General features: G+C 38.7%; 1 protein-coding gene across 3 annotated transcripts in view; it reads left to right on the forward strand.

Annotated features, from left to right (window-relative positions):
* Zdhhc2 (zinc finger DHHC-type palmitoyltransferase 2) overlaps positions 1 to 21,672 on the forward strand; it is a 66,042-nt gene extending 44,370 nt beyond the window's left edge. For 2 of the 3 annotated variants that reach the window (XM_031339580.1, XM_031339582.1), the window contains exons 8-13: positions 1,182 to 1,314; positions 3,857 to 3,983; positions 4,341 to 4,433; positions 10,944 to 11,056; positions 12,723 to 12,795; positions 19,771 to 21,672. In XM_031339580.1, the coding sequence (XP_031195440.1) occupies positions 1,182 to 1,314; positions 3,857 to 3,983; positions 4,341 to 4,433; positions 10,944 to 11,056; positions 12,723 to 12,763 (507 nt within the window). In that variant the 3' untranslated portion in view covers positions 12,764 to 12,795; positions 19,771 to 21,672. The remainder of the gene's footprint in view (positions 1 to 1,181; positions 1,315 to 3,856; positions 3,984 to 4,340; positions 4,434 to 10,943; positions 11,057 to 12,722; positions 12,796 to 19,770) is intronic. The other variant, XM_031339581.1, reaches the window with a different exon arrangement.
* The last annotated feature ends 4,739 nt before the right edge of the window (positions 21,673 to 26,411 follow it).

A 26,411-nucleotide genomic window follows, 5' to 3' on the forward strand; every position in this document is an offset into this window, starting at 1 on the left:
AAAATTATAGAGTATGAAACGGTGCAGAAACATTCCTGCTGAGCATGGCATGTTGGTAAGAAAGCATTCTACTCCTGGCCAGGATTGCTTTCTCACTGAATTTTATTTTATTTTCAATTAAACTACTTTCATTATGGCAAGAATTTCTGAATTTCTGGTTAATTTACATGAAGTTTAAACCAAATTTAATACTAAAGAGTTATTGAGTGCCTACTTTGTGTTGTTGGTCCCATTGCTAAGAAACAGAAAGGCACAGGTGGGTTGGTGTGTTTCTAGCATTCAAGGATACTTCTAGTCTCGAGTTGATCCCTTATGCTTGTCTACTGTAATCTCACTGCCTTCTATTCCTATGGGTGGTTTTCTTTTCAAACCTGGAATCTGAACACAAAACACCAAAGTCTCTGTTGTTAAGAGCTTACTGCCAAAAGCTGCCAGTTGAGGTCTTATAATCTATTATCAATGGCAAGTACCACAGGGAAGTGAAACACTATGGTCATGTCAGAATGGGAGGTTCCTGCCATAGCTGATGCTTTGCTGAAAGTCAGGCCCCCAGATCTTCATTCTAGAGCTAGTTCATCTCTCTTGGTTTTGCAGTACTGGCTAGTTTCAACCCCTGGGTATTAAAGTATTTCAGACAGGTGTTACTAATGTTGATCTTTTTTTGTGATGTTATTGCCAGAGCTTGAAGCATTATTGTGTGTGGGGGGGGGGTGTTGTCTCCTGGATTCTTTTAGTTGATGCTGTTATTTATAATAATCTGAAGTATCAATGAGAATATGAACTAAATTATGCCAACTAACCTTCATTTATCTGGCATTATAATAAAAGTTATTTAAACATTTATTAACATGCAGCATGCTAATAATATGTTGTTTCTTTTATCTTGTTTCCCACTGGTGTGGTTGATGCTGTTATGTTTTTTCCTGGAATTTCTTTGATTTGGTTATGCAAAGCAAAATAAATATTCCCACTTTAATCTTTTCTGGATAGATGTTCATATATCAATAAGCCTTTAATAAAAAAAATGAATATTTGCTTTTCTCCTTAAAATTTAGCATGAAGCTATATTATTTTCTATTTCTAAATTATTTTAAAGAAAATAATCATGTTAACTAATTAATAACTGTAGGGGAGTATTCATTCCATTGATAAAACATTTTGTTTTCTGCCTTTCCTTATAGAATGGTCTGCCTGATACTCAAGCCAAGTTCCATATTATGTTTTTATTCTTTGCTGCAGCTATGTTTTCTGTCAGCTTGTCCTCTCTGTTTGGTTATCATTGTTGGCTAGTCAGCAAAAATAAATCTACTTTAGGTGAGTATCCAATTATTATAGAGAACAAAACTTTAAATACACATGCAATCATTCACAAAAAGTTGTTATATACTCACAAGTCATCAACCTGTCTTGAAATAGTAAAAAAAAAAAAATTCTTATTTGCTGTATGTTTTGTAATGTCATATAGACATGTGTTCATTTGACTGTGCGTGGTATGCCAAGCAGTAATAATACTGAGGTGAAGACAAGGGAAGAGCAACGGGTTGAGGAGCACAGGTCCAAACATAAAGGTGATTATAAAATGTAGAGTGCTTTGAAAGAAACAAACAGGCCATGACATATGACAGAAAGGCTGGAGGTGGTACCATTTTGAATGAGTTGTCAAGGAAAACCTCACCACACTAAGAAGTATTCATTTTGAAAAGTGAACCATTTAACAGCCAGTGAGTACACTGGAGACACACAACAGTCTGTTAAGCTTTACCGTGGGCATAAATTTTTCTCAACCTACCTTAATAAGTGATCAACCTCCCCTCTAGCCCACCACCCATCAGAAGTAATGGAAAAGATAAGTTATTCTGACACAGAGGAAGTAGAACTGTCTAGAAATAGTTCTTTGTGGGTGAGCCCAATATTCGTTGTCAGAATACCAGCAGTTCAGTCCAGTAGCAAACACCAAATATGAATCAGCAGCCTCAGTCCAATCCACTTGGCAAATCACCACACACAACCCAGCAAGGGAAGTTCAATCCAGAAGAAACAGAAAGGCTTGCCAACCTGCCTGAGGCCAGCTGCCACTAATTGAGAAAATGCCTTACAGCTGGACCTCATGGAGGTATTTCCTCAAGGGAGGCTCCTTTCTCTCTGATGACTCTTACTTGTGTCAAGTCAATACACACACACACACACCAGCTAGTACAAGGCCTCAGAGGGAAAGGCACACCTCCAAATGTCCATATTAAAAATGAAGAATTGTCTTAAACTGGTAACTGTGTATATATTGTGAGGAGCCAGTAAAAGGCGAGGAGACTGAACTCAAATACAGCAAAGGAAAGGAGACAGTGAAAACAGGTGATAATAGAAAAGGAAGTTATAGAAAAGGAATGAAGCCAATAACTGTTATTTTTAATATAACTAATTTGACAAGGCTTAGCTATGAAAAAAAAAGGAAAAGTAACAGGAAAAAAGGTTTTATCAAAGTTAGAGGTGAGGGTAGCATTATAACCGATGTTGAGAGGATTGTGGGAAATGCTGCCCATTGGAACAATGGTTACCTCAGTGTGATGGAAAATGACCAGAAACAAATCACCCCCCTGACTGAGAGATGGTAAGGCTATGCAGGCAAGACCCTGTCTAATAAACACGAACATCCAGGATCAACAAAGACTTAAGATCTCATAGCAGCATGTTTCTTAGTATCTGACCTTGCATGTTAGATGCTGCCTCCAAAATGATGGGCAAAATCTTTATACTTCTAATGCATTCATATCCTAAAGTTAAGATTTTAGAATCTGCTTTGCAGGTTTACTCAAGAGGAGAATGTGGCCAGGCGGTGGTGGCGCACGCCTTTAATCCCAGCACTTGGGAGGCAGAGGCAGGTGGATTTCTGAGGTCAAGGCCAGCCTGGTCTACAGAGTGAGTTCCAGGACAGCCAGGGCTTTACAGAGAAACCCTGTCTCAAAAAAACAAACAAACAAACAAACAAACAAAAAAACAAAAAACAAAAAACAAAAAAAAAAGAGGAGAATATGATGTTGTGACAAGAACATTGATGGCCTCACAGACGTTCCACATCTGCATTTGTTACGTGACCATGGGCAATTCTAATGTCTTTGTGGACCACAGATATGGAATAGAGCGGACATAACCAGATATGCCTGTTTTGCGATTGGATTTTTGTTTGGACTAGCTATAAAGTACATTTTTGGGTCAACTGGAAAAATTATGACAAGACAAAAATTTCAATGAATTTAAAAATGGGATTTTTTTGTACTTTAAGATGTTATCAAGTATATTTAAAATTTACTTTTTGTTTAAAATATAGATTTAAATATTTCAATATTAGTTAGTCTGTCCACCCATTTATAGTCAGAAGACCTATAAGATGGGATGGAAAGGTAGGTCAAATGGTAAAAATCACTTGCCATAAAGGCTGGTAATCTAAATTCAATCCCCATATTCCATATAGAGGCGGAAGGGGGAGGCCTCTCCACAGAATTGTCTCCTGACTTCTACATGCACACACACACACACACACACACACACACACACACTAATAATAATAAAATAAAACTCTGGATGGTGTAAACTTTAATTTATTTTTTCATTTGTATTTTTTAAATTTTCTTTTGTGCACTTGTACTTTTATAATAGTGAAAAATTCAAGCAAACCTACTCGTTTCTTAATATTTTAAGCCAGAATAGACAACCTCTGTTTCAAGGCTATGTACGGTACATGAGAACTCCTGGGAGACTACCCACCAGCTGTTGGAGTTCCCCCCACTACACTCGTTTCAGTATTAAGGCTTGCTAGTATGTACATTCTGAATTCATAGTATTGCTTCTCTGTTCCTTTTAGAGGCATTCAGAAATCCAGTATTTAGACACGGAACAGATAAGAATGGATTCAGCTTGGGTTTCAGTAAAAACATGCGACAAGTTTTTGGTGATGAGAAGAAGTATTGGCTGTTACCAATATTTTCAAGGTACTTTGTTCTGAAAGTTTTTTTTTTAATTTAAATTAATAAAAGTAAGCAAGCAAAAGATAGGGTTAAATCTGTTGTTTTTCCTCACAGGGGTGGCTAGAGCAGTGTTTCTCAGCCTGTGAGTTGTGACTCCTTTGCAGATGGAATGACCCTCTCATGGGGGGTCACCTATCAGATCTCCTGTGTGTTAGATGTTTATATTAGGATTCATAACAGTAGCAAAATTACAATTAGGAAGTGGCAACAACATTATTGTATGGTTGGGGAGGTCACCACAATGTGAGGAGCTGTGTTCAAGGGTCACAGCATTAGGAAGGTTGAACATTTTTCTTTCTGTCTCTCTCTTTTTAATTACAGTCAAGGGGATGGCTGCTCCTTTCCAACTTGCCTTGTAAACCAGGATCCTGAGCAACCTTCCACTCCTGCAGGACTAAATTCAACAGCGAAAAAGTAAGGCTACATTTTTTTTTCTGTTTTATTTTCAAGTAATGTATTTTCTTCTGTTGTATCTTTTGGTTCCATGTTCCTTTGAGAAAAGTATGTTAAAGGTGAAGGAAATTTTACTGTAATGGATTCTACTGTAATGATGGAGGGAGACAGTGGTGGAGAGCATACATAGTTTCAATTACATTCATACAGTCCTGTTCCTAGTGGAGCAAGAAAACAGTTGTTAAATCTCTAAACATTTTAGTTGAATGAAATATATTATGATTTTTGGTTGTGAGCCTAGCATTTAATGGCTGAGCCATCTTTCCAGCCCAAAATATGTTATGGCATTTAAAAAGTAGTATGTAAACAAAATAATGTAATTCAAAAGCCGTTCTCCTCTGCTCCGGGATGAAGGCAAGGTAGCACATTCCTTTCTCATCCTCTGTGTCTTTCCTCTGTGCTAATGTTTATAAAGATGAAATTCCTTCGGTTGGACCTTTGGAGATCAAAAGGACTCCCAGACATCCATTTGATAGTTCGGGGCCTCTAAATCCTACTTGAATCCACATGTGTGCCTGCAAGCATATGTGCATGTGTGCCTGCATGCCTGCATATGTGCCTGTTTTATGTTTTCCCAAAAGAAAGGGAACGGGGCTTAAGCATTCACTGTGTGGAGACTTTTGCTCCAGCTTTAAGATTGTTTGGATTTTAGTCTATCAAGGATAGTAACATAAAGATTGACATTTAACTCTGGGTTTTCACTAATTGGAGAAAGGGGAAAAGTTAAAAGAAATCAAGTTGTTGTATAGGAATTCTCTTTTTTTTTTTTTTAAAGAAACATGACTGTATCCTTTTCTTTTAGAAGGAAATATACGTCTTACTGTGAAGCTTTTAAGAGATTTATTTATTTTATTTGTGTGTTAAGTATTTTTTCCTGTACGTATGTATGTGCACCACATACTTGTCTGGTACCACGAAGTTACAAAAGAGAGTCAGATTTCCTGGAACTGGAGTGGCAGGCAATTGTGTGAGCCACCATGTATATGCTATAAACTGAACTCAGTTCCTCTACAAAAGCAGAAAGTGCTCTTAACTGCTGAGCCATCTCTTCTGACCCTATATAGGAACTTCTAGCAGTCTGAAATATTAATTTTTATATATTTATGAGTAACAACATACACTGATTTTTAAATGAAAGTCAGTAACAAAAGTATAAGCATGATATCACTTATAGAACTTTAGAATTCTTTATTAAATTTTAGAGGTAGTCTTCATTTCTATAATTTAGTTGTACTGGGCCACTTACCCTGTGAATATTTCATATTGATTACATTGCTTTTTCCTCTGGCTTTTGGAGCGTTTCCAGAATTATTTTCAAGGCTGTGATTTTGGCAAACATACCTAAATCACATTAAGGTTTTAAAAGACTTAAAACATGAGGGCTAGAGAGATGGCTCAGTGGTTAAGACCATTAGCTGCTCTTCCAGAGGTCCTGGGTTCAATTCCCAGCAACCACATGGTGGCTCACAACCAACTATAATGGAATCTGATTCCCTCTTCTCGTGTGCATGAAAAGAGATTACTCATATACACAAAATAAATATATCTTTTAGAAAAAAGACTCAAAATATATTTGTTACCCAATCTTCAGTGTGAGATACGTACAGGTCAAATTCTGCCCATTAATGAAAAAGCTGTTCTGATGTGTTTCATATTCAAAGGCATCAGTCACTTCCTGGGTCAGACTTTATGTGCTTTGGCTTGAAAATTGTACACAGTTAAATGTTAATAGATTTTCCTATACGTAATGAAAAAAACTGAGCTCTAATAAATTATTTAGGATATGTTTTCAAAGTTTTGAAAAATTTAATAGTAGATTACATTAATATTACTGACCCCCTGTTAAGTGGTTTTTGAACATTAAGAATGTGTAGGTTTTAAAAGCAGCATGTTCTCCATCTTTAAAGTACTATAGCAGTGGCTCTCAACCTTCCTAATGCTGTGACCCTTTAATACAGTTCCCCATGTTGTGGTGGCCCCAGCCATGAAATTATTTTGTTGCTATTCATAACTGTAATTTTGCTACTGCTAGGAATCATAATGTAAATATATGATATGAAGGAAATCTGATATGCAACCCCCAGTGACTCACAGGTGGAGAACCACTGTGCTATAGGGTTGGGGAAAATCTTACTTCTGACAGCATTACCCTGCTAAGCGACCTTGAAGCACTTCTTGTCTTTCATTTAAATGTTATGGCTGAATCTGGACAACTAAGCGGGAATTTAAGGCCAGCTTGGGTTGTTTAGCAAACTCAAGACTAGACTGACCTATAACAGGAGACTGCTTGAAAATCAAAGACCAGAGATATAGTTCAGTGGTAGAACTCGGGCCCATTGTGTATGTGCAAGGTTGCAAGGTACTAAGACTGATCCTTAACACTGCAGTGTATATGTGTGTGTGTGTGTGTGTGTGTGTGTCCTGTATATGCACTTGCAGTTATGTGTATGTGCACATATCACACGCGCGCGCACACACACACACACACACACACACACACACATACACACACAACACATACACCCTTACTTACTCCCTTCATGGCTGGCTTTCCTAATCTAGGCCATCATCATTTTCTTAGGGTCTAAGAATTGCTGAAGGAAGACCCCAGACTCAAATAGTATGCAAAGACAAAGAGAGTTTATTCTTCACAAATCACCATCATGCAGGGGTCAATCATTCATCAGAATGGTGATGATCTGAGGGGCTGGCAGGCCCCTTTTTATGCAGGGCTGGGGGAATTTTCCAGAAGGATTAGGTGGCCTCTAATATGATTGGTAGGGGGCAAAGCTGACTCATGAGCACAGTTTTGATGGGCTACTATGTTAGTTTCATTACATTTGGTGAGAACTTGAAGAGTTTCAGTAATCAGCCTTCTTCTGGCCTTGTTATCTCCTCCAGCTAGCAGTCCAGGCTTATCTTCCCTAAGGCAGGGATGTCACTGATCAATAGCCCATTGCCAGTGGCTGCCTCTGAGAAGCCCAGTTTGCTTCCTGGGGAAGGGGGAAGAATTATTCCCATGGCTTTTATTTCTTAGTGGACCTCTGAACTTCTCCATAGATAATTTCATCAAGTTTCTAACTGTTCTTTCTTTTCCCATTGGACTGTGTCTTCTCTTGCTTCTAGTTCTTTAGTGGAGATAGATGGATAGATAGATGGATAGATAGATAGATAGATAGATAGATAGATAGATAGATAGATAGATAGATAGAGATAGATAGAGATAGAGGTATTAAGTATAGAGATACAGATATAGATAAAGATATAGATATGTAGATGTAGATGTAGATGTAGATGTAGATATAGATATAGATATAGATATAGATATAGATATAGATATAGATATAGATATAGATATAGATATAGATATAGATATACCAAAACTAACAAATGTGCTTACCTGGTTTCTTAGTCAGAGTTTCTATTTCTGCACAAACATCATGACCAAGAAGCAAGTTGGGGAGGAAAGGGTTTATTCAACTTACACTTCCACACTGCTGTTCATCACCAAAGGAAGTCAGGACTGGAACTCGCACAGGGGAGGAACCTTCATGCAGGAGCTGATGCAGAGGCCATGAAGCGGGGGTACTTACTGGCCTGCTCAGTTTGCTTTTTTTTGGTTTTTTTTAAACATTTTCTGTCCTTTTGACCTGAATGTTTTTTCTTTTTATTAGCTATTTTCCTTATTTACATTTCAAATGTTACCCCCTTTCCTGGTTTCCCCTCCAAAATACCCCCTATTCCCTACCCGTCCCCCTGCTCACCAACCCACCCTCTCCCTCTTCCTGGGCATGGCATTCATAGGAAGAACAACAATATGAACTAACTAGTACCTTCAGAGCTCCCAGGGACTAAACCACCAACCAAAGCATATACATGAAGGGACTCATGGCTGCTGCTGCACATGCAGCAGAGGATGGCCTAGGTCATCAATGGGAGGAGAGGCGCTTGGTCCTGTGAAGGCTATATGCTGTAGCTTGCTTTCTTTTTTTTTTTTTTTTTTTTTTTTTTTTAGATATTTTCTTTATTTACATGCGAATTTCTCCATTCCCAGTTTCCTCTCCAAAAAACAAAAAAACAAACAAAAACAAACCCCTGTTGCCTCCCCCCTCCCCATGCCTGCCACCCCGCCCTCTCCCACTTTCTGGCCCTGGCATTCCCCTACACTGGGGCACAGAACCTTCACAGGGCCGAGGTCCTCTCCTCCTATTGATGATCGATTTTGCAATCCTCTACCATACACATGCTGCTTGAACAATCAGACCCCTTTCTTATAGAACCCAGGACTACCAGTCCAGGGATGGCACCACCCACAGTGGACTTGGCCCTCCCCGCTTTGATCACTGATTGAGAAAATGCCTTACAGCTGGATCTCATGGAGGCATTTCCCCAAGAGAGGCTCCTTTCTCTGTGGATAACTCCAGCTTGTGTCAAGTTGACACACAAAACCAGCCAGTACACCTGACCTACCAGACAGTTTCAGATCTGCCCTTGAAACGTCTTTAATGTCATTCCTTCTCATTTTCTCATCATTTCCAGCCCAGAGACACAAAGGCCTTCCTAAATTCTACCAAGCACACTGCATTTTGTGCCTTTGTACTTGCCAGCTCCCCTCTTCTCCTGAGCCTTTGAGACCATGGTGGGGGCAGGTTGGGAGTCTCCTGTTACTGTGTAGCTGAGGATGACTTTCTGATCTTCTTGCCTTCCTTCCCAAGCCCTAGAATTGTAGGTGTCTGTTACCCCTCCTTGTACTTGAGAGGCCACGTTCAATAACCCTCAGACAGCAAAATTTCACTGTAAGGGAAGCACAGGAAGTTATTGGTTCACTATTATGTCCAGATTATATATGTATTATTGTTCCTCCTTTGATGGTAACATTTCCATGAGTGTGAAGGCTTCATTATTTGATACAATGCTTCAGCTGAATATGATTACATTGTTAAGGCTGTAAGGTTAAGCTTTTGTACTGTGATAACTGCCATATGTCTAAAATTTCTAAATACTTTAATTTCTTTTCCCTTGCTTCAATGAGTTATTGATTTTTTAAATTTAATAATTTGATAAATTAAATTGATAGAAAAAAGAAGCAAATTTTTAAAAAGCATGCCCACACAGTCTTTTACCTATTCATATATAGGTATATGTGTGTGTATATATAATATACATATTATATATAATATATCATATATAAACAATCACAATATTTCTTCTTTAATTTTTCATATTTTAACATGGTTCTTTTAAAAATAACACTGTTATAATTTTATGAGGGTATTCTAAGAGTTTCTGTGCTAATACATGTCCCTAAGTTAAGTAGTATTTTATGTGTATTTTCTGTGCCATCAAATACATTATTGTGTAGTAGGTCTAACTAATTGTTTTTTTAAAGAAAATTATTTTTTTTAATGATTCTTTTACTTCCCAAATTGAATATTAGGTTTCTGAGACCTGATATTATCAGATGTTTTAAAAAACCCCTGCAAGATAATGCTTCAACTTTAACTTACAAAAGGACAGTAGTTCTTTGTTTGAGCTGAACAAGGTCATTTTCCAAACACAAATCCAATTTTTTCTTTGACTTTTCTTCTCACTGTCACCTTCATATTTCCTCCACACACACATATCACTTGATAAAGTAAATATATATTTCTTTAAAGTTGATTATTTGATGTTATGTGGGTCTGTGTGGTGTGCTTGCATATATATATATATATATATATATGCATTTCCACATGTATGTGCGTGTGTATGTGTGTACAGGTGCACATATGTGTGTGTGTGTACATATGTGCATGCATATGGAGGCTCTAGGTGACATCTGGAGCCTTCTTTGATCTTTTGCCACCTTATTCATCAAGACAAGGATCTCTCAACTGACTCTATAGCTCTTCATTTTAACTAGCCTAGCTAGCTTCTTTGCTCCAGGGAACCCCTTTCTCAAGTATTCCAAGCACACCCACTTCAGTTGGTCTGCCACGCCCAGCTGGCACTTACATAGGTGGGATCCGAACTCTGGATTTTCATGCTTGTAAGACAAGTGCTTTTAGATACTACGTCCATAGCCATGATCCTCAATATTATTTCAAAACCATTATGGTGAGAAGCTAGTATCACCTGGCATAAGTAAAACTTAACAAACGATCATCAAATAAATGCTACTGCATGCTAACTAAATTCCTTTGCATGCTAAAGAGAATTTAGTGTTATTTGACCCTCAGAACATTTTCTGTATTCAAAAGGGACATTTCTCAGAGTTAGGGACTGTCACTTTAGCAAGAAGACAAAACAGAGTGGTTCTCTCATGGAGAGCCTGGTTTTGTGCCTTTTTCGTGTAGTCCTTGGTTCCCGAGGGTCCTTCCTGAGACCGTCTTGCATTTCGAGAGGTCTGCATTTCGTCTTTTTGAGAAATCTTCAACAGTACTGTTTAGAGTTAACTTGGGATCCTGATTATTATATTTTTTTTTTTGTCAGTCCTGAAAACCATCAGTTTCCTGCAAAGCCGCTGAGAGAGTCCCAGAGCCATCTCCTTACGGATTCTCAGACCTGGACAGAGAGCAGCTCAAACCCCAGAGAAGGCAAAGGTGGTGAGAGTGCACTTGCTTTTCTTTTGGTAGCCTCTGGTTTTAAAAGGTAAAGGAGGAGAAAACGTCTGTTGCATACTTTCATGTCTCATTGTTGAGTGAGGCTCCCATCAAACACTTAGAATTCATCTTTACTGTGGCATGTTAAAAATAGCTAGTGACTCACAATTCAGAGGATATAAAGTGAAAGAACACAATCAATTCAGAAATTTGACAAATGTATCCAGGAATGGATCTTAAATTCTGCACTTCTGTCTTTTCCTTTAAGAATTCCATCTAGTTGCAGACTATCTAAAGTGATTCTGTGATCACCTTACCTTCGGATGCCTTTGCCTTCCTCACTTCTCACTCCCCATCCCCCGTTCCAGCTCCTTGCTGGTGACTTTACTTATTATTTTTATTACTTCAGTCTCTATAATCTATTAACAGAGAACAAGCAAGAGAGGTTTCAAACTCAAAAATGATTACCAATCTTGGTCTTTTAATGACATTTAGATTTTGTTTCTTTATCTTTACAGTATCAGTGTTTGTAAGAGTTAAATGCAATAGTGTGGTTATAATGCAGGTGTGTGTGTGTGTGTGTGTGTGTGTGTGTGTGTGTGTGTGTCTGGTGTCCCAACAAATCAGTACAAAATCACAAATCTGTGATTAGGGTCCTGTTACCTAGAAGAGTTCCAGATCAATTTTAATCATTCATATTTAAACCTTTACTTATTTTTACTTTATTCCCTTTCATTTTCAAAATTCACATGCTGTCTCATTATAAAGTACTGAGTGATTTATTTGGGATCTCTTTGGTATTTAGTGATAGTCTGAACAAAACAGATAGTCCTGAGTAAAAATTCTAGTTAGTGTTTAATATCTGATCAGCCACATGGTCACAAAATGTAAGGTTTTCTTAGCAAATCTTAGGGTTTTTTTTCAAAATACATTTGCCTCATGATTTGGTGTCTCTCACTTTCAGACATAGTAGTTCATTTCCAGGCTGTGGGAAGGATGAGGCATTACCTACATAGTAATTGATGGTACTTATTTGGCTTCTGAACACTAGTTTCCATAGAAACTAAGGAGTGATGCAGGGGCAGTTGTCAGGGAGGCTCACAAGTCTTTCTTCCTGGAAGGATTTATCCTTGATCTTCCAGTCACATCAACATACTGCTGATTTCTCCTTTTTTAATGTGCTATTAATTACTTGGCAAGTTGATTTTTGTGTTTTTTCAGTTGCTAAGTTGAGAAGCTAAAGGGTGAGGTAAGGATGATAAGGATTTGAGAAGGAAGGGAGGGCAGACACTGCTGTCATCCAGTGAGAGAGGGGAGAGGTCAGGAAATCAAGTGGATGCAGTGCCCGCTCCCCACACATCTTTACTGTGGTCCTCTGCCTCCTTAGCTCAAACTCTGTCTCCCCTCTCTCCCCTCACTGCCCCTGCTCTGAATGTGTGTGTGTGTGTGTGTGTGTGTGTGTGTGTGTGAGAGAGAGAGAGAGAGAGAGACAGAGAGAGCTGATTTAACTAATACTGTGTAGTGTGTGAATGTCTAACCTGTTTCTATAAATCAAAAATGAATACAATATACAAAACTTTTTGTTACTATTCTAGAGAACCTTTATAGATAGAGATTTTTTGCCATTTGTTCAAAGCAGTCATGAAAATCCTAATTTATGTTTCTTAAGGTATGAGCAACCCTGCGTTAACTATGGAGAACGAGACTTAACTCTACAATCAAAACAAAACCACTCTTGTAAAGTAAGATGTTTTGACTTTATTGTTACACTTTATTTTTAACAGCTTCCTAGTTTCAAAGAGTTCATAGTTTTCATGAACAATATTTATTTTGAATGACTTGGAAGGTATATTACATGACCTATGGGATTCCACGAGTCATGTTGGACATGGATTATGAACCTAGCTTCAGTATTAGCCAGCATATATGCTAACTTGGCAAGCTACAGAAGTAAGCTGATGGAAAAGTGACAGGAGTGGATCCTAAAACAAGCACCATCTTACATTTTCCAGAATTATAGAATTAAATTTTTCTCTCATTGTGAATTCTTACTTGGCCTAAGTATTAGATGATTAAGTCTTGTCACCACAAGCCTCCTCATTCCCATTTCGGGTCACTCACTGTAGGAACTCATTATAGGTCACCTTTAATAGCTATTCTTGGTCATTTTCTTTAAATTATAATAACAGGTAAACTTGTGCTTCCCTATAAGTTTCCTTAAATCCTGTTGTGTTTATAAGCCTGTAGTTAGCACAAAGGTATAAAGAGTGCCTTTGAAATAAACACTCATGCATCTACTAGAAAACCCAGCTCTCTCCCTATATATGCAACATTAGAATAGCTACAATGTATCCATACTTGGTATGCATGCCTGTTATCCTGGCACTCAGAAAGCAAAAGAAAGAAGATTGCTGCAAGGTCAAGGTCAAGATTGCTCCTAGTCTGCATAAGGAGTTCCAGACCAGCCAAGGGTACCTGAGAAAATCCTATCTTTAAAGCAAGTAAACAAAGAATAAGCACAATATAGCCAAGTTACACACTAAACATTATAAACACAACTTTCTTTTTTTTTTTTTTTTACCTTTTTTTATTAGATATTTTCTTTATTTACATTTCGAATGATATCCCCTTTCCCGGTTTCCCCTCCCAAAATAAACCCTGTTCCCTTTCCCCTCCCCGCTGCTCACCAACCCACCCTCTCCCACTTCCTGACCCTGGCATTCCTCTACACTGGACTTCACCGGACCAAGGGCCTCTCTTCCCATCGATGACCAACAAGGCCATCCTCTGCTACATATGCTGCTGGAGCTATGAGTCCTACCATGTGTACTCTTTGGCTTGTGTTTTAGTCCCTGGGAGCTCTGAGGGTACTAGTTAGTTCATACTGTTGTTTCTCCTAAGGGGCTGTCTTAGTTAGGGTTTCTATTCCTGCACAAACATCATGACCAAGAAGCAAGTTGGGGAGGAAAGGGTTTATTCAGCATACTTTCACATTGCTGTTCATCATCAGAGGAAGTTGGGACTGGAACTCAAGCAGGTCAGGAAGCAGGAGCTGATGCAGAGGCCATGGAGGGATGTTCCTTACTGGCTTGCTTTTCCTGGCTTGCTCAACCTGCTCTCTTGTAGAACCCAAGACTTTCAGCCCAAGGATGGCATCGACCATAAGGGGCCCTACCCCCTTTGATCACTAATTGAGAAAATGCCCCACAGCTGGATCTCATGGAGGCACTTTCCCAACTAAAACTCCCTTCTCTGTGATAACTCCAGCCTGTGTCAAGTTGGTACACAAAAAAACAGCCAGTACAGGGACTATAAACCCCTTCAGCAACTTGGGTCCTTTCTTTAGCTCCTTCATTGGGGACCCTGTGCTCAGTCCAATGGATGGCAGTAAGCCTATACTTCTATATTAATCGGGCACTGGCAAAGCCTCTCAGGCAACAGCCATATCAGGCTCCTGTCAGCCAGCACTTGCTGGCATCCACAATAGTGTCTGGGTTTGGTTATTGAATATGGGAAGGATTCCCAGGTGCTGCTGTCTCTGGATTGTCCTGCCTTCAGTCTCTGCTCCATAGTTTGTTTCTGCAACTCCTTCCATGGGTATTTTGTTTCCCCTTCTAAGAAGGAATGAAGTATCCACACATTGGTCTTCCTTCTTCTTGAGTTTCTTGTGGTTTGTAGATTGTATCTTGGGTATTCCTAGCTTCTGGGTTAATATACACTTATCAGTGAGTGCATGCCATGTGTGTCCTTTTGTTATTGGGTTACCTCACTCAGGATGATATTCTCCAGATCCATCCATTCCCCTAAGAATTTCATAAATTCATTGTTTTTTATAGCTGAGTAGTACTCCATTGTGTAGATGTACCACATTTTCTGTATCCAGTCCTCTGTTGAGGGGCATCTAGGTTGTTTCCAGCTTCTGGCTATTATAAATAAGGCTGCTATGAACATAGTGGAGCATGTGTCCTTATTACATGTTGGAGCATCTTCTGGGTATATTCCCAGGAGTGGTATAGCTGGGTCCTCAGGTAGTACTATGTATAAACACAACTTTCTATTTTAAAAACTGCATTCTAAAATCCTCAGTTTTTAGAGAGATGTGGGATTGTTGTCCAAAATAAAACAATTTGTATCAACATGAATATTGAGGTTTTTTTAAATTTTCTTTGCTTGGTCTTGATGAATAACTATGTGAGTAAGGGCAAAATGCAGAAAGGCGTAAAGGCACATTCATTTAATCCCAAAGTCTCAGGAGCTTTGTGAGGTCAAGCCAGCCTGCACTAAATAGTGAGTTCCAAGTCATTCAGAGCTGCATAATGAGACTCTGTCTCAAGGGTGGGGGAGATACAAATTAAATTATAAGTTGCTAATTGAGTAGTGTTTTGGCTTTGGGAAGCCATGGGCCACCTCTGAGTACATGATAGTAATAGATCAGACTAATTATAGCTATGGTTAGGAAGGTGAAAATGGAATATTCTGAATTGTACCAAATACCAAGTAGGTATCACTAAATTTCTAGAAAAGATCCTAAGAATGGACCTATGAGTGCAAAAATATGAATTACTAGTTAATACTGAAAATAAAATATTTTAGAGGGCTGGAGAGATGGCTCAGCGGTGAAGAGCACTGACTACTCTTCCAGAGGTCCTGAGTTCAAATCCCAGCAAGCACATGGTGGCTCACAACCCTCTGTAATGGGATCCAATGCCCTCTTCTGTTGTGTCTGAAGACAGCTACAGTGGACTCAGATACATAAAATAAATAAATCTAAAAAAAAAAAAATTATAGAACATAGTCATGTAAGACATAGAGTCCTGCAGATTTGTTTTCAGTATTTCAAACCGTTGGTTATAATTACCATCATTTTTTGTTGTTTTCTTTTTTTTTAAGATTTATTTATTTATCTCATGTTTGTGAGTATATTGTCGCTACTTTCAGACAGACCATAAGAGGGCATCAGATCCCATTACAGATGGTTGTGAGCCACCAAGTGGTTGCTGGGAATTGAACTCAGCACCTCTGAAAGAGCAGTCAGTGCTCTTAACCACTGAGCCATCTCTCCAGCCCAATTACCATCATTTATGAGGTCATTTTTAGTACAGAATTCTCTCTGTATTAGTAGTTCACTTGTTTAAAAGACAATGCTATGTCTACATCTCCTTTTCTAATGTTCTGACAGTGACCAGTGTTGTATTTGTTAATAACGAAGCCAAACACGTTTCACAGAGACAACAATTGTAGGATCTCAATATTTGATAGAGAAGTAATTGAGCAATTAAAATTAAAAACCCAAAGAAGCTTGATTTTATTACATTTGAACATATAAAGTTGCTACTTGTAGCCAAATGGCAGCAAGATCAGCTGCACACACCTTAAAACTAAATAAAAAACAAAACAAAACAAAAAACACCAAGTAATGTTTTTACATGTTTCTCATTTAAGTAACAACCATCACCAGAAAAGTGCTTAGATTAAATTTCTCCTAAGATTATAATAGAGACTGCTGGTATCCAGCCCTAGCACCAAGTCTTTGAGGAAGTCAGCCAAGCAATGGGGTATGGAGTCAATAGCAAGGCCAAAGTTTGTCTTTGCCAGTTCCTGTCTATAACTCTTTGATATTCTAAGTCCAAAAGCCATTGGCTTCTGGTAATTAACTCCTGCTGCTCAGGAGCAGGGGATAAATCAGAGGAATTAGTTTATTCGGGCTCTTTGTTCTTTTTTTTTTTTTAGATATTTTCTTTATTTACAAGTCATATGATTTCTCCTTTCCCAGTTTCCCCTCCAAAAAACAAACAAACAAACAAACAAAAACAACAAGAACAAACCCCTGTTCGCTCCCCCCTCCCCATGCTTGCCACCCCACCCTCTCCCACTTACTGGCCCTGGCATTCCCTTACACTGGGGCATAGAACCTTCACAGGGCCAAGGACCTCTCCTCTCATTGATGATTGATTTTGCAATCCTCTACTATACACATGCTGCCAGAACAATCAGACCCACCATGTACACTCCTTGGTTGGTGGTTTAGTCCCTGGGAGCTCTGGGGGTACTAGTTAGTTCATATTGTTATTCTTCCTAAGGGGCTGCAAACCCTTCAGCTCCATTGGTCCTTTCTCTAACTCCTTCATTGGGGACCCTGTACTCAGTTCAATGGATGGCTGTGAGCCTCTACATCTGTATTAGTCAGGTGCTGTCAGAGCCTCTCAGGAGATAGCTATATTTAGGCTGGCTTGTCCTTCCTTCAGTCTCTGCTCCATAGTTAGTCTCAGCAACTCCTTCCAGTGGCATAGTTCAGGCTCTTTGTTCTTTAACCCAGGAGCCCCCAGCTGATCACTGAGAAGCTCAGAGTTTCATTAACTCTTGGTGAGCCAGAGAAAAAGGAAAAGAAACTCATGCAGGCAGAACGAAAATCTTTTGCACATTCAACTTGCACAGACACAAACACACAATCATACACACACACACACACACACACACACACACTCACACACACACACTGGTTGGATCCCAACCACCTGTCTCATCAACTCCACAAGGGTTCACTCACTCATTCTTGGTGAAAAAAAGCCCCAACCTTCCTTAAAGAAAAATCTTCTACCTTTTTATTACTGAGAGTAAGAAAAAGCCCTTCCCTTATTGTCATTCTTAGTTCTTATTCTTTCTCAGGAGGATTGATTACATGGTCTTCCAAGCATCTCCACATTCTATAAGTTCATAGCAAGTTTTAAGACACTAATTCAAGTCATAAGTTGAGAAGGAGTTACAGCAGAAATCTTTACATGTGTTTCCACTAAGACCAGTACCTGCCTAAACATTCATTATCTGCTACGAGTCCCATAAGTTCATTAAAAGTTTAAAGCAATAATTCTTATGTCATAAATTAGCATGATTTTTACCAAGAAACAAAATCATTTGCATTGTGTCTCATTAATTTTACAGTTTTGTATAGGTAAACAAATCAATATTTTATTTTTTGTCCTTGAACCCAAAATAAACTGTCTATTCCCAGTTCATGACCTTTAGTTATTAGATAGCAGTCTCACAGCTAACCTAAAAGGAATGTTTTCCCTGATTGTAAATTTGTTCTAAGCCTGCATTCTTATCCTAGCACAATTAGCCTGTGACACATGAAGGTTTATAAAGCGCTATTTGCAGCTTTTCAGAGAGCTGGAAATTACTTGTATAAATTTAGGAATTCTATAAAATCATTATCAGGAATTGGGAAATCATCAATACGTCTACACAGCATTGCTACATGAGAATATGTCTTTGTTGAAAATCTGTCCAATAGGATGGGCTCATGATCAGGAATCACTAGGCTATGTAATAGTGACAGAAAAGACATATTAGCAGTAAGAAGCAGTCCTGGGATGAAATCTCTGAAGGCTCTGCAATTCAGAGTTTACCTATTGCAGCCATGCAATGTGGTATGCCATCTCCAGAACACTTTCTTGCATGCCTTTCCTAGATGGCTCCTGACAAAGGACTGTTTGTTTGTTTTGAGCCAGATCTCATTTGCCTTCTCAGAACTCATTGTGTAGACCAGGACAGTCTCAAACTTACAGAGATCTGCCTGCCTCTACCTGCCACTGCCTTAGCTGTGATGGGATTAAGGCATTCAGTACCATGCCTACTGATTCTACACTTTAAGAAAATAATTTTTCTTGCATCATGTCCCACATTTGCACGTCACATAATATACACATTTATGGAACTGTGTCTAGGGAGCGAGAGAGATGGCTCAGTGGTTTGGAACACTGGCTGCTCTTTCAGGGTACCTCGATCCAATTTCTAGCACCCATGTGGCATCTCCCAACTGTCTGTAACTCCAGCTCTAGGAGATCTGACACCCTCACATAGACATGCATGCAGGCAAAGCACCAATGCATATAAAATAAAATATAAAAAAAATTATGAAACTGTGTCTAATGTTGATGGACCTAATACAGATTGTCAAATGGTATCTTCTAGTCTTGTCTTTTTGAACTCCATTAGTAAATGCTCTGCAGGTTTGGGAGAGAGATATTGAGGATGGATTGCCAGAGTCCTGTACATTCTAAATAAGCATCATACCATACTGTTCACTACTGTACCATGCCATACCATACCATACCATGCCATACCATACCATGTCATACCATACCATGCCATACCAAACCATGCCATACCATGCCATGCCATGCCATACCATACCATACCATACCATAGTCCCAACTCTAATCTGTGGCCTTTTTACAGACTTCTTTCTCATTTCAGCATAATTTACAAATAATTATATTTTTCCTGAAATGCACTGTGATGCTAAAAACATTAACTTTAGTACACCCAACCCTCCTTGTGGTAGAACAAAACATGTAAAAGTACTGTATTATGCGTGTACGTTTCCTTAAATTCCCCTTAACTCTCCATTCCTAATCTCCAACTGGCCTCAGAGTGATGAACAAAGAACTTACCTCCTGGAACTAGATAGTCATGCAGAAACTTGTTTGTTACCGTAGGCTTACCAAATCAGAATCTACATTGACAGTGCCTTTAGTAAGAGCATCTCTTATGTGCGTACGTTAGATCTGGTGGTCTGTAATCAAGAAGGCATCCACCAAACCTTGCATCATGGGAATCAGTTTGGAATGGGGGCGGTGTGATAATGCAATAAATAGTGAATACGTTGCTTGGTTTTATGTTTAACATAGTCTCCTTGGTTTTTCTTTGCTTTTAAGGTACCAGTGCTGTGGAGCAATGAAACAAGCTTCCAATTGGAAGGCACCATTGGCCAATTGTCCCTGTATCCCTCTGGCTAAATATGCAAATTTTGTCTTCAGTGGTGGGGATCAAACACAGCAGTATGAAGAATTTCAAGTAATCACCAAACTGATGCTTAAACAGAACACTGTTTATTCCAATATATAAACTTCTGTACTAATACAAATTACTACTAACCTTTAAAAGTCATTAAAAGGAAACTATTTTCTGCCAAAAATTGAGAAAAAGTTTACGGGCCAATGTTCATTCAGATATTTGGGTTGTACAACTTATCACATAATCCCATTATTCATCTGATATTGCTTTAGAAGATTTAGGTTAATTTTAAGATTTAAATAATTTCAAGTCATGTTATCATGCTAAGCTGTACTCGGGAGCAGGTAAGAAATCATCCTTTATTAATTTTTTTCTGATCTGAAACTAGCTTCAGATAAGAGAGCTGCATTAACTATGAATTCATTATGGAGGCCACCTAGCCTACACCTGAAGGTCATTTATCTGTTTGTGCCAGGGTTTAATTCCAGTTCTAGACTTTGTCTCCCACTGGAAAATTCAAGTATGAACTCTGAAGCTCAAGTTCACTGTTCAAAACAATTGGATAAAAACTTTTGTCAGAATTAATATAATGTTTGGACAAAGAACTTATATCAGAAATTTATTTTCATGTCTTCTCATTTGAAATCAGAGGGAATATATGCTGATTCTTAAGAAGATTGCCTGGCAACACTCTTTTGTTGGTTTGGATGTTATCAAATCTGTTTTTTTTAACTACTTGCTCGATGTTATCGTGAAAAGACTGAGTTTCTAAGCATTTCTGATAGATCAATGGATTTTTCCTCTACATACACCTGTATCATCTCTGTGTCTTTTTATCAAAACTATAATTGTCAATATATATTTTTCCTCAAATGCCTATCAAGATTTAATTATGCAAATCATTTTAAAATGAGGAAGTCTAGTTTACCATGAACTCAACAGTGTGCTGCTTAGAAATGCAGTTTAGGGGAAACTAAAATAATGTGTTTGTTGATGCCAAAACATTTGGCCTCAGTAAGTACACTCAGAGAAGCTCTTGTGCCTTGTATGCACTATTTACAAAAAGGAAAACATCTCATTTAAAAAAAAAATCTGAGAAGTAAGGTTTTTTTTAAATTAACCATTAGAATAGTAAGTTGTGTGGTTCCTTTGGTACTAATTTTGAGAATTTCAAGTAGATTAGCTTTTTAAAACAAACAGCTAAATAATTGATGTAAGCAAGAATTCACTACACACCGAAAGACCTGGAGAGAATAGAATAGTGAAAGATCCTTGCCATTACTCATCCTTGCCAGAGTGTGTTTGCGTTTTCAGAGTGTTTTAGGAGAACTGATGCCGGCACAGTTCGTTGTGGGATCCAGTGGGTGCAGTTCTGTGCATGAGGGCGGTGGTAGCTTTCACGGATCTCAAGCTCGAGCGTTTGAGTTGACAATCTACTTCAAAAGACTCAGAGGATGACGTATGCTTCCCCCTTTGTCTTTAAGCATGTTTTGGTCATGTGTCATTACCGGAAGTGCCAGACTGGAGCTCATAGCTCCTGCTAGAAGTCTTTTGGGAAGCAGCATGTGGTGTATTTGAAGATCTATGCAGCAGATTTTCTGATAGCACAGCGCTCCCTTATCCATTTTCCAGGGCAGGAGTCTATTAGGCATGTCCTTTTATCAAAGTGGTAGCTGGTGGGGATGGGGGTGGGTTACTGAATACTGTTATTTCTGCTCTCTTTAGGTCATTTATGTACTTACTTTAAATACCTAAGTCCATACACCTTAGAGTCAAAATGGAAAAAATAAATTAAGAAATAAATTTTTTTCAGTATGTTGTAATGGTTACTTCCGTTTCTATCCAGTTATTTAACCTTTGAAGTTTGTTGGTCACTTTGTTCTAACTCGTGGGATGAATGTTTGGGGTGACAACATATCTCATCAGAAGTACACTGCCACCTTGCCTGAGTGGGCAAGCATCATTGAATAAATACATCTGCATTCTGTACAGCATCTTATACACTTACATTTAAACAATGTAGTAGCTTCAATAAGATTTGTACAGACACACCCACCAAAGGTCCTGATTTATGTTTAAAAATGATAATTTCCATTTTCCTTGTTTTAAGAGCTCTTTCCATACAGGCAACAGGATTTAAGAAATCATTCATTTAGAAATATTGAACAAAGGTTTCATTTATTTACATTACATCCACGGCTATATTGTAGAAGAGGACTGGCTTGTTCAACGACAGCCCTTGCATCTGAACACAGTGATGCTGTCGGCCAGCATTCTTGGATTTCTTTCTTATATCCTCTAATGAAGAATCTGTCTTCATTAGCTACCTGGATGAAACTGCCTGGGCACTGCCAATACCATTCGAGAGAGGCTTTTGATAATAGTCTACTGGAGCTACTATTGGCAGAATTCATGCCAACAATCTAAGTCTTAGCCTGACTCCCTGGAGGAGATGGGAAGATGAAGAATCAGAGATGTTAGTAGTTAGGCAGTTCTGGGGACAACTGGAAATAGATTGTAAAACTTAAGTACATTGTAACCTATAGATGTCTACTGAAAATTATGTCAACTGTTTAACAGCAAACTACCTCCACCAAGGAAATCAGATGCAAAGAGTTTATTAGCCAAGTTTATAGAAAAGTAGCCTAACATGCAATTTCTGTTTTAAGAAAATATGGAACATGTTGTACCATTATATTACAAACGAGTTTTCCCATTTTTAAATAGGAGTAAGTTAGTTGGCTGAATCTGTAGTTTGTATTTATTATATTCTGTGTAAATACTTACTTATGAAAGTAGCGGTTTCGACACCTCTGTGAGTTCTTTTTAAGCACAGAAGCATCTACACAAATCAGTAAGGCGACTTATACTGTAAGGAATGGCGGTTTGCTCAGGGTAGTCTTTCCTTCTCTCCACCCAGATTATATTCTGACGGGCCAATATTTTGGACAAAGTGATGGAACTGAAGAGTGATCTTACACACACACACACACACACACACACACACACACACATGTCTGTACATAAGATCCTTTTGTGAAAACTCATACTTCTTAAGTAGAAAGTACTCTTTTCTTTCCAGGGGTGGATGTGTTTCATAATAGAGTCCTGGTTTGTAAACAGTAGGCATCACTGACGAGATGAACACTTGTGTTTCAAAGGCATTCCTGAGGATATAGACACAATGGAGAAGCACCTCTCAACACAATGCAGTATAGCAGGAGGTTGTCCCCTTGGAATCTGAGATGTGAGTAGAGGATGCTTGACCGTCACCATGCCCACACAGAAACAGAACAGTCTCTAAGCCAAAATTTGCAAGATTCTTGAAGATCCCCTCTTCAGTAAACCATGGGTGGGGTGGGGCAGGAAGGTAGACTGATTGGTTGAGCTGCCTGCCAGTCATACAGAGAGCTTCCTGAGTCTTTACTCTTGTTGGAGTGAGTTTGTTTGTTTATTTTGTTATTATTATGTTTGGTTTTTTTTTTTTTTTGCTTTTTTTTTCTTTTTATCAATGAAGCTGCTTCTGCGTTCCATACTCCCATTAGTAACGCCAATAAATATTCACTATTCACCAAGTTGGACTTTGGTACAGTCATCATTTTGATCTGTGCAGGGTTCCCTTTCTGGGATGAGTAAATGTGTGTATGTCTGTCCTACCAGGAGGAGTATCTCATACAACAGAACTCCATAAATACTTAGTAATTTAGTTGATGTATAAAGGCATTTATTTAAATTGGGGAGGAAAAACTGCTCCAGAGTATAATTAAAGACTAAATTAAAGAATGACCTCAACCCTGGAAGCTGCAGTTCCTATTGACTTTATTCAGTTTTTAGAGTGATGCACTAAAGCACAATTTTAAAGAATCTTAACTAGCCCAATAAATTTTTTTGCAAACAGGCCAGTGGTGGCACACACCTTTAATCCCAGGTCTTAGGGTGCAGGCAGAGGCAGGTGGATCTGAGAGTTTGAGACCAGCCTAGTCTACAGAACTGTAGAGGGTTAAATAGAACTCCATGCAGGTTAAAAGGTTTGATGTGAACACTCTAGGCAAGTGGAGAAGACAGGGTTGAGCCCCAAGTGGCTGTAGAGTCAACTAAGGCTCAGGCAGAGAGCAGGAAAGTTTACTCTTTTGATGTGTAGGTGTGCCTGTGATGTAAGACAGCTGCTGACAGTTAACAATGTGAATGTTTGTTTTGAAAGCAAAACTAGCAACAACAACAAAAAAAGCTGCTACTGAAATAGATCCCCATTCAAGAACTTAGGACTGAGGTCAACTGTGATGTAAAATACTGTGTCCTGGGGTTCTTCCAATAGGAACTTCTTGAGGCTGAAGTTAAAGGGAGCTCCCTTTCTTCTTGCAGTGGTACTGGAAAAGGGTCCTTGTGTTTTGAAAGAGGAGCCCCAGCAGGTTTAAATTTTCTCTTCTGATACAACAAAGTTGGAGATTCACCAAATTACTGTGTGTCAAGAAGGACACTATTGACTGGGGATCTTCACAAAGCAAATGAAGAGCAATTGCAGAGAAAGGTACATGGTCCACTCAGCTACAAGATACAGCTAGGAACCAAAACTGTAAAAAATTAAAAACCATTTTTACAACTTACTGTAGGACAACTTATTTGCCTTTCGGCTACATCTTACATGAAACAGAATATAACAGAATAGCTAGCCCCACAGACAATTATCTCACACAAATCAAGACAAATAGAACTTCAGAATGAATGGATGGGACATACCTATGTTTATCTCTTAAGCTAACCCCTAAATTAAAAGAAATTTAAAGCCTGAAATGATGGATGATTTGCATAAACTCTTGTATTGCTACAGTCTGTTATATGCAAATGTCTCATAAATTATATCCAGAAGCATATAAATGGCATAATATAAAGTACTTTAATTCAGGGGAAATAATCTTTCCTTTTCCAACTTAGATTATAAACATATATTCATCTTATGAAAGTGAGGTGTCTATTGTTTCTATTTATAATTTAATTCCACCTCAGGTTGTTTACTTAACGGGACAACTGCTTTTGGTATTGAAGATAAAATAACCATAGCAGCCCCAGAGTTCTCTGTAGCAGGGAATCTACAAACATTTTTTTTTTTTAAAAGGCTAGATAATATTTGAGGCTTTGTGAGGTACACAATGAAAACAAGGATATTACTCTGGTCCTTACAAGGGAGAAAAAAATTTTCCATTATTTATTTATTCCTTTTACATCCTGATCACATCCCCCCTCCTCCCCGTCGCCCCCTACAGTCCCCCCCTCCCCTTCTCAGAGGAGAAGGGGGAGACCCCTCCTGAGTTTCACCTCACCCTGGCACATCAAGTCACTGCCAGACTAGGTACATCCTTTCCAGCTGAGGCCAGACAAAGCAACTCATCTAGGGCAATGGATTCCACAGGCAGGCAACAGATTGAGGGACAGACCACACGCACTCCAGTTGTCAGGGGACCAGCATGAAGATCAAGCTGCACATCTGCCACATATGTGCTGGAAACCTAGGTCCAGCCCGTGTATGTTCTTTGGTTGGTGATTCAGTCTCTGAGAGCCCCTAAAGGTCTATGTGAGTTAACTCTGTTGGTCTTCCTGTGGAGTTTCATATCCCCTCCAGATCCCTCAATCCTTCCCTCAACTCTGTTCTGTAAGATTCCCTGAGTTCCATCCAATGTTTGGCTGTGGGTCTCTGCATCTGTTTCAGTCAGCTGCTGGGTGGAGCCTCTCAGAGGACAGTTCTGCTAGGCTGGAGTCTGCAAGCACAGCACTATCATTAATAGTGACAAGGATTGATGCTTGCTCATGGGATGCCATTTCCTCCGTCTCTGCTCTAGCTTTGTCCCTGCCTGCACTTCTTGGAGGCAGAACAACTTTTGTTTTGTAAAAGGCTAGATAATAAATATTTGAGGCTTCGTGAGCTAAAAGATGAAAATAAGGACGTTACTCTGGCACTTACACAGGACAAAAAAGAGATTTTTAAAGAATTTTTGTGTTTTACAAAAGGCTCAGGAGAGAGTTCAGCAGCTGAAAGTATGGGCGGCTCAGTCAGGAGAGTCAAAATTCATCCCAACACCCAGGATGCGGCTCAGTGCCTGTGGCTGGGGTTTGAAAGTGTCTGATACTTTCTCCCGGTGACACCCAAACACAGGTATACAGATGCTCACATGCAGATGCATGTACATAAATCTCTAAAATTAAGTAAAAATGGACATCTTAACACATTCAAAACATAATAGAATTTGAGAGTGACTGCAGTTTGGTCAACTTGGGCTTGTTTGTGCTCCCTATCATCAAAATTAATTTGAAATATTAATCTAGAATGAGATCTTGCTTATTTCTGAAATTTTTTGCTCCCCAGAAATACATACAAATACTACCAAATATGTCTGCTCCAAGCATGATTTTACTTATGCATATTAATCATTTTTAAAAGTCATTTATGAGATCCCATTAATCTTTCTTTGGTTTCTTTTTGTAAGCATGCCATCTCATTTTGTATCATTTTTCATAGACTAAGAAGAAGCTCTTTACTGGTTAAGCTCAGCGGTACACAGGATATGCA

The sequence above is a fragment of the Mastomys coucha genome, unplaced genomic scaffold, assembly GCF_008632895.1.
Source record: "Mastomys coucha isolate ucsf_1 unplaced genomic scaffold, UCSF_Mcou_1 pScaffold22, whole genome shotgun sequence".
Taxonomy (NCBI): Eukaryota; Metazoa; Chordata; class Mammalia; order Rodentia; family Muridae; genus Mastomys; species Mastomys coucha.